This window comes from Pseudogymnoascus verrucosus (assembly GCF_001662655.1).
Source record: "Pseudogymnoascus verrucosus strain UAMH 10579 unplaced genomic scaffold scaffold_25, whole genome shotgun sequence".
Classification (NCBI taxonomy): domain Eukaryota; kingdom Fungi; phylum Ascomycota; class Leotiomycetes; order Thelebolales; family Thelebolaceae; genus Pseudogymnoascus; species Pseudogymnoascus verrucosus.
Genome location: NW_017263676.1, coordinates 378,621 through 387,957, shown reverse-complemented (window position 1 = coordinate 387,957; position 9,337 = coordinate 378,621). Strand labels below are relative to the sequence as shown.

Below are 9,337 nucleotides of genomic sequence, written 5' to 3'. Positions count from 1 at the left end.
AGCATACGCTGATTTAAATTTTCTAGTCTGTACTCCTAGAACTGCTTTAGACAGTTGTAAATTGCGTTCTTGAGCTCTCTTACTCTTACGCTTCACCATTGTAAGGTGGTAGTAGGTTGGTGTTAATGGGTTTGATGGGGTGGCCAACCCCACTATGTCGGTAAGGCCATACGGTCGGTAAGGCCATGACTTACGTTATTTCCTTAATTGTAGCTTCGTTTATAGGTTATTGCGTTGTTCTAGGCCTCTGTGAAGCTGCTGTTGTTGCTGCTTCTGCTTCTATAACTTGCAACTGGAGTTCTTCTGTAGAAATGTGGAATTGACCCTTTAAAACTGCTCTTTTACCCTTATTCTGTGTTCTTCGCTTTTAGATAATTGAACGTAAGTTATTACACTCTCTCTTTTAAAGGATATTGCGTGTATTAAGGCGTTCTGACTCATCTGCTAACTTATGAATATATTGCTTTGTAAGAGTATTTAAAACACCCTGACTTATTGTAGAAGAGAGTATAGAATTCGCTTTTTGAAGAGTATTAAAATCAGGTAGACTGCTGTTTAAGAATACCTTCTTAAAAATATCATGCTCTATAGGAGTATATAGTCGTTCTACTATAACGTCTATAGTAGGAAGCATAGCTGCTCGAATGACTATTTGTGGTTGAAATGGCTGTAGCCCACTCCCTCTCTAAGCAGAAGTTATATTTGAAGTCGAAAATCCAGCTGCTCTTGCAGTAATATATGCATCCATCCATTCTAACTTATGTATTCGTAGGAGTTGTGCCTCATTAAGGTGCGAGAGAGCTGTTGTAAGGTGTTGCTTTAAGGGTCCAAAAATCGAAATATCAAGTGGCTGTAGAACATAAGATGTATGAGGAGGTAGAATAAGGAGTGATATTTGATTCTGTATGTAGTGTGATATAAAGCTTCTACTTATATAGCTATCATAGCCATTGCAAATTAGGAGCCGTTGCTGTAGTCGTCCATTTTGTGTTGCTTTTGCTCTTGTAGAGGGCTCAAAAACGCGTTTTAGCTACTCTAATCCATGAAGATTGCTTGTCCATCCTTTTGTATTTGTAGAGAAGTGCCATTTTTGTATAACCTCCTTTGGAATCTAGCTCTGTAGTATGTTCTGTCCTTTAAAAATAATAAGGGGGTCGATAGCTGTTCTGTCTATGCAAATGCATTTAACAGCAGACACCCATTCCTGTTGGCTAGGATGAGCTTGAAAACGTGTACAGAGTGTAGAATCGACTATAATTCGTGTAGATTGCATAGTTCTAATCGAAAATCCAGTTTCATCTATATTATAGGTGTTGTAGTTTTCGATTTTTAGCTCTGTTATAAGGCTCTCGTACGCGTCAAACCACCCCCTTAACACCTACTTTGTGACCCCATTCATCCTTTGTGCTTCAACTCTACGTCCTAACTTAACACGTAAGTTAGGATGCCTTTGAATGAATTGTGGAACCCACTCTTGCCCAAGAGGTAAGTTAGGTATTTGAGGTTGAGGTTGTTGAGGTTGTTGTGTTTGTTGTGTTTGTTGTTGCTGTTGTTGTAGTTGAGGCTGAAAAACGCGACACTTATTTGACCGGACTTCATCTGCAACCTCTCGTAATATCCAATGGCTAGGAGCGTAGCCGCTTGCAGTAAGCTCCTTAATCCACTTTAAGAGCGTTTGCTCTTGATTTTTTGACAGGAGCTGTTGTTGTTGTCGCGCCTCACGTTGCGTAGAGCCACCTCTTAGACGCTTAAGGACAGTATTAGGGTGTAGGCCTAGAGCAATTGCTGCAGCATTTGCTGATTTAAATTTTCCTAACCTAACTCCTTCAATTGCCTTAGAAACACGTAAATCAAGCTCTTGAGCCTTAATATTCTTACGTTTCACCATTTTTAACTATATAGTAGAAGTAGTAACTACCAGTCGGCTGGTTTGATGGGGTCACTAACGTAAGTCGTGGTCAGACCGGCTACATGGCCAGACCGGCTATTTCAATTTTACAGGTAAATTCACAAGCGAATTCACATCACGTGATATATAATTCAAACTGTAATAATTACTTTAGTTGACTTGCTAGAGCCTAATACTCTTAAACTTAGATAATTTATATACTTATACGCTATAATTAAAAACACTAGTATGTAAGCTAGCCTTATAAGGTAGTTATTAATAGTTTTAGATTTACTATACTAAATTTTTATATGACAAAAGTTAAAATCTTTAATAACTTACGTAAAAAGACGCTAGTGCTATTAACGTTTTTACATATAGTAGAGGACTGTTTAAAGTTTTTATATAAAAGAGGAATATGCTCTAGCACTTTTATTAAAGGAGCTATTAATGTTCTAATTTTCGTAAGCATAAGTACCTCTACATATAAATTTGTATGTAACAGTACTAATAGCCGGTCTGGCCATGTAGCCGGTCTGACCACGACTTACGTTACTACCACTACCCCGCTAAATTGTCACTTAGACCATGGCAGCACTTAGGCCATGACCTACGTTATGGGCTGATCTGTAGGTTTCAGCTATAAGATGATATTTAGGTGTTTTCTTAAGTTACTAGCTTGTATGTCTCACTCGCATGTGAAACACGTCATTAGTTTATCCTTGGCCATTATGAAAGTTCTCGATGAGAGATTTCGTCTAGAGAATCCAGGAGGCTTAAAGTGCAATTTAGAGCGCCTGTATCCTATTACCGTAATTAGTTGTTGAGATTTCTGCAATTGTGTCGAAGACTGGTTAGTGCGAATTCATATTATTTTGAGATTTCTTGTTTTCGTGATTGTCTAACTGAGAAATCACCCTTCTGTGGATATATCTTCAAGCCGAGGAAGAATTTGAAGTTTCTAATGCCTCAAGATAGGTGTTATGGTGCAATCTGTAATAATTATTGCGAATAGTCAGCCCCATTCACTTCGCAGCACTTGGCACGACTCCCATGGGGAAGGTAACAATACAATCGAGCCTATGACTTATCAACAGCACTGGCAGCTAAGATTAAATTGCAATCCATTGCCAATTACTTTTCCTTGGCCCTAACAGGATGCCTACAGCTCTATCTTGGCCTTCTAAACAGGCAGTTCGATCTGAAGCATTCAATGTATAATTAGCTGCTCTAGTCAATATCATCGCTATGCAAACAAAACATTAGATCACGTCTTTTACTGAGCGATAGCGCGATGAGGCGAAGACTGCCAAAGGGTGTCACGTCGAGAGGTCATAAATGCAGAGAGTATCCTGAAGTCTAAGACATGATCTTTAGCTCGAAGCGCAGTGCTCAAGACAATTCCACACCAGCAACGAAGATGGGTTTCGCTTCGTTCTGGCAAGATGCCAGGAAGTCGGGACAGCAATATCTGGCTACACAACATGCCGAGTCGGTAGAGTCAGTCGTTCGCGATGGTAATCTCGAATACACCAAAGAAACTGCTGGAAATGAATCTCAGCCATCCTACCAAGAAGCGTCTGGCGCACCCGTCGAGAAGGAATCACCTCTTGGATATGAAATCAACTGGTTCACTGTCATCTTCCTCAACATTGGTCAAATGATAGGAACAGGAGTTTTTTCTACCCGTATGCTTTCGTCTGGTTTTTAAATATTGAAAATACAATTGCTAATTACATGGTAGCGGGGTCAATCCTCAGCGGGCTTGGTTCCGTAGGATTAAGCTTATTCTTCTGGTTCATTGGCCTTTTGATCGCATTTGCAGGATTCTCTACTTATCTTGAACTTGCATCCTATTTTCCTAATCGTTCCGGGGCACAAGTCGTCTATCTCGAGCAAGCCTACCCTCGACCAAAATACTTTTTCCCAACAGCTTATGCTATGTTGAACATCCTACTGGCATTTAGCAGCAGTAATGCGATTGGTATGTGGCGCTCCCGGGCTCACTTGACTCAATATCAGCTAATTCACAAACAGTCTTGTCAACTTACACGTTCCGCATTGCTGGCACCGAGCCTACTGAATGGCAAGCCAAAGGTGTTGCGATTGCTGGCTTCACTCTTGCTACGATTGGTTAGTCTTACAGTGGCACAAAGAATTGCTTCTCAATATTGATTCTCGAATTGTAGTGGTCATCATCTCCAACAAATGGTCTCTTCGCTTTTCCAACGTCATCGGTGTTATCAAAGTCCTCACCCTGGTATTGTACGTTTCTCCCTAATAGATCTGCCTCAAAACAGCGACTGATCTCCCGCAGCATCAGCATAACTGGCTTCGTCGTTCTTGGAGGACGCGTCAAATCTATTCCTGACCCAGGAGCAAATTTCCGCGATTCTTTCGCAGGTGCCACCGGAGATGCTTCTGGTGTGGTGAGAGCTCTTGTCAGAGTAAACTATGCTTATGAAGGATGGTCTAATTCATTCAACATGGTCAATGAAATCAAGGTAGGTCTTTCACTCTGGTATCAGGGCTTAGCTGATTAAAATTATTAGAAACCTATTAAAACAATTCGATGGGCAGGTGCTCTGTCACTTGCAATTGTCGCTGTTCTTTATATGCTCTGTAACATTGCATATTTTGCTGCAGGTAATCAATTACATAGCCCTTCACATATCTGCTACGATACTAACCTCAAACCATAGTTCCCAAACAAGACGTCCTCGAATCGGGCACTGGAGTCGCAGCTCTTTTCTTTGGAGCTGTCTTCGGGCCAGGCAATGCTGCTAGAGGATTGAACTTCCTTGTTCTCCTATCATCGTTCGGCAACCTCGTTTCAAACTTGATTGGTTCCTCCCGTATTATCCGTGAATGTGGACGGCAAGTTTCCTAGCATTTATTAATGTATTTTTTATTCTCACTAACATTGATTCAGACAAGGTGTACTGCCATATCCAGCATTTTGGGCATCGACTCAACCATTCGGAACGCCACTCGGGCCATATGCCTTCAAATACGTCCTCACACTATTGATGGTTCTCGCCCCTCCATTCGGAGACGCTTTTGATTTCCGTAATACTCATCTTGCCCTTACTTTCTGCTCTTTACTAACATATACCCCAGTTGTCGACTTGAAATCGTACCCAGATGCGGTGTTCGCCGGTTGTGTTGCAGTAGGAGTATTCCTTATCCGCCGCCAGCGTAAGCGCATCAACGCCGAAAGACCCGAGTTCAAAACCTGGGACGTGGTATTACTGTTTTACATCGCAATTCAAATTATACTTCTCGTGATGCCTGTGATTATTTCTCCCTTATTCAAGACTGAACTACCACTGATTCAAAGTCTCATAGTGGGTTCCTCCCGCAGGTGGAATCAATGCGGGAAGTGTCAGCTTCTTCTATGCAACATATTGTTTTACTGGTATTGGAATGTAGGTTTGCTCCAGTCATCTCTTCTAATATTTTACTAACACGTTATCTAGTCTCGCAGCTTGCGGTGTCTACTACTGGATCTGGACGCACTTCCTTCCTAGGCGAGGAAACTATGCCCTTCGCCAAACAGTTATCGTTTTGGACAGCGGCGCCCAAACCCACAAATTGAACAAGGTTCCCAATTCCGAGCTTGCGGAGTGGGATGCTAGGCACGATGTTGTAGGCAAGGAAATTTCTAGTGGAAGTAAAGTGGATTCGAACACTGGCAGTAATGAGGATGAAGTTATTCGTCAACGGGTTCCAGATGAGAAGACTAATAATTACAGGGAGGTATAGAAACAATTGATATATAACAAATACTATATTAAGTTGAGCACAAAGCTTCTATCTAGGAAATACATATCCACTTGTAGTGGCGTCATGCCAAAGGGACTGTAGGGAACTATAGAAACTATAGTTGCTATTGGAGTTTTTATACCGACCTGAGAACTATTGCTAGGCAGGCGTTCCCCCTTTGCATAGTTTAATGGATTTAACGGTGTCAGTTTGTGTATTAACTACGGTAAATATCAGAGTTGCTAGTCAAATCATCGAAAATATTACACCAGTAGCTTGTTCTGCGATACTAACTGAGTATGCATCAACTATCTCTATATACATTATTGCATATGTCTCCAAATACTTCCATGCTATGAGAGTATTGGTCCTGCACCTGCTTGACTCTCGCTGCTAGGTCTCTACCAAGCGGAAGGAACCTCTCGCCTTCCCGTCCTACTCCAACACCCTCCCCCATCACAACCTCATATATCACTTTAACAGCCTTATCCTTATCGCCTTCGGGTTTAAAGCTCCCGCTACCCATAGCGTCAATGGTCTTTTCAACAATAGTGCCTTGGTAGTCCTCTGGCATGGGATTTTTGCTAGTGGTGACGGCGTTTACCATGTTAGTGTTAAAAGCTCCGAGCGAGACAATTAAGACACGGACGTTGAACTCAGAAACTTCCTTTGCTAGAACCTTTGACACGCCTGGTTATTATCAGCTTTGGAAACATACCACAATTGGGAACAAATACCCACCGTCAAGCGCGGCCTTAGCTGGCGCATAAGCACCCATGCTCTCCCTCCCTTCCAATCCCGCTCCACTACTCATATTCACCACAACGCCGAATCTTCGTTTGCGCATATGTGGCACCGCCTCCCTAATAAGCCTGGCGGGCCCGAAATACAATGACTCCATCTGGCGGCGTACTTCCTCTTCTGTGAATTGTTCAACACAGGCATGAATAGAAGACCCTGCATTATTGACTAGAACATCGATTTGCTGGCCTGACGCTTCGAGAACCTTGATGACATGCGCGCAGTTTGCATCTTCTACGTCTAACTTGAGCCACTTCCCACCTCTGTTCTCAACTTCAGCGACAAGCTCAGGGGTGCGGGAAGGGTTTCTTGAAGTTGCAATCACTTTATGTCCGTGTGACTGTACTATGTTGATAAGGGCAAGACCGAATCCCGAGGAACAGCCTGTGATGAGCCATGCAAGCTGCCTATTTGGCATGGTAAATGTTGTAGACATTGCTGCTTCGAGTTTTACGGGTTGGTTCAACCCTGCTTTTTCTATACCAACCTTTGCCTTGAGTAAATGAATATGCGCCAATGCGTAAGAAAGCCAGGATCTAACTTAATGTCCAATTTATGTGTCCGATTTAACTAGACATGACTTATAGGGTAATCTAGTTTTATATGGGTGCTTATCACCTCAAGATGACGGAGTTAGCTGACCTATAGCTTAATGTCCGGGTTAGCACAACTCTGCAGATGGACATAAAACTAAACGCCGGAAGGCATGCGCCTAGTGACGGGATAACGCTAGTAAGGCACCCTTGGATTATATTGTAAGGTTGACATCCCGGTATAAATACTGAAATTCGACGGGATGAGCTTCGGGGGGTGAATAAAAACGGGCGAGGGCTTTGTTGCTGAATTCGAACTAGGGATTTGGAGGAGCTGCTCTTTTATCGAATTTCAAAGCGGCCGCAAGCCATCGGCGCCAAACCCAGGAGCCCATATACCGTGTATTAAAATATTGAAGCAACCTATTAAAGTTCTAGATACTCTATCTATATAGGGGTATAGTTGCCAACGTCCTGCTCATTGCCATGCACAGGGTCTATGAAACACATTCGGACAACACGAGTATTCTGTTTCTTCCCACCATGAGTATTTTCTCCACTGATAGAGATTCTATCTTGTACTTAGCATCAAATTATACCTTACCAGCGTTACCTAAAACCTCAATATTGAAATCTCTGAGCATATCCCGCAGCACGTTGGGCAAGATGCTCCTTGCGTTCCTCTGGCGTCACATACTTCGTCCCGCTTGGAAGCACATCAGCAAGCTGGGAAATCTGAACCACCTGAGTGACAATAGCAACCCCATTGTCCTTATCGGACGAGTCCGTTGGCAGTCCCTGCCAGCGAACCATAATGGTGCCCTCATTAAGCCCAGCCGTGTCAATCCAATTACTGACCCCTGGATCTGTCCGGGACACAACAAACGTGTACGTTCCATTTGCATTAGCGACAGCCTGCTCGCTGTTGAGACTGAGCTGATATGCTCCTGGATCGACAGTAATAAGCCAGGGGTCCGTGGCGGGGAAGACGAAGTAGTCGGCTTCTCCTATGGAGAGGGTGGCAACGATGGCCTCGCCGGCCTTCAAATTGAAGTGGCCAAATGAACTTGCCTGCGTGGTGAGCGTGCCGAGGGTGCTTGACTGGCTGGGTTTGGATAGCGTGTTGACGGGGTTGATCATTGTCTTCAATCCAAGGGCACCGACGCCATAGTCAATGATGGACTCCTGAAGGTTCCATTGAGCCCGGTGAACGATAGCCGTCTCATCGATGGGTTTATGTCCCGTTGCATCGTCAATGAGCTCAACCGTAAGGTTATCAGCTGTTTGGACTTGCCAGTTGCCCAGATTATTGCGAACGAAGAGTTGCTGTGCCAGTAAAGAGGATTTGATGTGGTTTGTTTGCCCCTCACCAGACGAGCTGTCAATAGTAATCGTGTAGGATCCATCTGCGTCTACAACAAGGTCATCACCAGCCAGGCTTGCTACCGTATTTTGCGAATTCGGATCGCTGATGAGCGAGAACGTGACATCCGTCGGTCCCTCCGGGTGACGATATCCTCTTAGGACATAACGAAGTTTGCTGCTGATTGGAATCGTTCTATATATGCAATCCGGATTATCGTAAGAATATCGTCCGCCAGGTACGTCTAGTCCAAACCAATTCCGAGGGCCGGCATCTACCCAATAAACCTTCGGATAGTAAGGGTCATTGTTCACTGCTTTTTGAATAGAACTAAATGCCAGCTCGTCTATAGCGGCATCGATTCTCGAATTGGCTTCCTGGCTTATGGGAAGCCCATGTGCTATTTGGAAAGTAGCTTTGGCCTCTGCCTTAAGAAATCCAAAGTCGTGGTCTTCATTTATCTTTATGGAGAGCGCATCAAGATCTCGTTGGTCTGATGTTGCCAGAGGATTCCCGCCGCTGTTCGATGCTACAGCGATAGTGGCGGCAGCAACGGTTCCGAGCGTCTGAGTAAATAACTTCATAGTGAGTGTATAAGGAAAGATGGGACGAAACGAATCCAATAATAGCAAAGAAATAAGTAAATATGCAGGGTTATAACTATATATATGCATATATAAATAAATAAAATGAAATGAACTTACGGAGGTATATGATTGTGCAAGTTGATCGACGCATCGCGCAATAGACTAGACACATGCGAATCGCCCGGCCGGCTCCGAAGAGGGGATTTGGTGCAGAACCATACGCAACTATGGATTTGGACTTGCCAAAAAAGTGAAGTGGAACTATACATGTCAGCTAGTGTTGACAGTAACTATAAAAATATTTTTGAGAAATTTCGTCAATCAGCAATCTGGGTCACTCACCAATCTGGGTCAATCACCAACCTGGGTCACCACATCCTACACCAAAAAACCGAACTGA

The 9,337-nt window shown here is 43.4% G+C and overlaps 4 protein-coding genes across 4 annotated transcripts; 1 reads left to right on the top strand and 3 right to left on the bottom strand.

Annotated features, from left to right (window-relative positions):
- Window positions 1-1,098: 1,098 nt before the first annotated feature.
- VE01_10791 (uncharacterized protein) lies at window positions 1,099-1,936 on the bottom strand. Its single transcript, XM_059464242.1, has one exon. The coding sequence runs from the start codon at window positions 1,886-1,888 to the stop codon at window positions 1,379-1,381; it is 510 nt and encodes a 169-aa protein (XP_059320225.1). The 5' UTR covers window positions 1,889-1,936; the 3' UTR covers window positions 1,099-1,378.
- Window positions 1,937-3,082: 1,146 nt separating this feature from the next.
- On the top strand, window positions 3,083-5,653 carry VE01_06943 (uncharacterized protein; the record flags this gene model as incomplete). Its single annotated transcript, XM_059463844.1, has 11 exons — window positions 3,083-3,576; window positions 3,633-3,872; window positions 3,926-4,021; window positions 4,078-4,153; window positions 4,206-4,392; window positions 4,441-4,534; window positions 4,591-4,765; window positions 4,821-4,957; window positions 5,009-5,181; window positions 5,237-5,316; window positions 5,368-5,653. Exons 1-11 carry the CDS (start codon window positions 3,255-3,257, stop codon window positions 5,651-5,653), a joined length of 1,866 nt encoding a protein of 621 aa, XP_059319657.1. The 5' UTR covers window positions 3,083-3,254.
- Window positions 5,654-5,916: 263 nt separating this feature from the next.
- VE01_06942 (uncharacterized protein) lies at window positions 5,917-6,890 on the bottom strand (the record flags this gene model as incomplete). Its single annotated transcript, XM_018276379.1, has 3 exons — window positions 5,917-5,946; window positions 6,000-6,343; window positions 6,395-6,890. 3 exons carry the CDS (start codon window positions 6,888-6,890, stop codon window positions 5,917-5,919), a joined length of 870 nt encoding a protein of 289 aa, XP_018129873.1.
- Window positions 6,891-7,394: 504 nt separating this feature from the next.
- On the bottom strand, window positions 7,395-9,011 carry VE01_06941 (uncharacterized protein). Its single transcript, XM_018276378.2, has one exon. The coding sequence runs from the start codon at window positions 8,932-8,934 to the stop codon at window positions 7,609-7,611; it is 1,326 nt and encodes a 441-aa protein (XP_018129876.1). The 5' UTR covers window positions 8,935-9,011; the 3' UTR covers window positions 7,395-7,608.
- Between the last annotated feature and the right edge of the window lie 326 nt (window positions 9,012-9,337).

Coding starts and splice junctions, on each gene's coding strand:
- VE01_10791 (XM_059464242.1), bottom strand. CDS start 1,888: ATGGTGAAACGTAAGAATATTAAGGCTCAAGAGCTTGATTTACGTGTT.
- VE01_06941 (XM_018276378.2), bottom strand. CDS start 8,934: ATGAAGTTATTTACTCAGACGCTCGGAACCGTTGCTGCCGCCACTATC.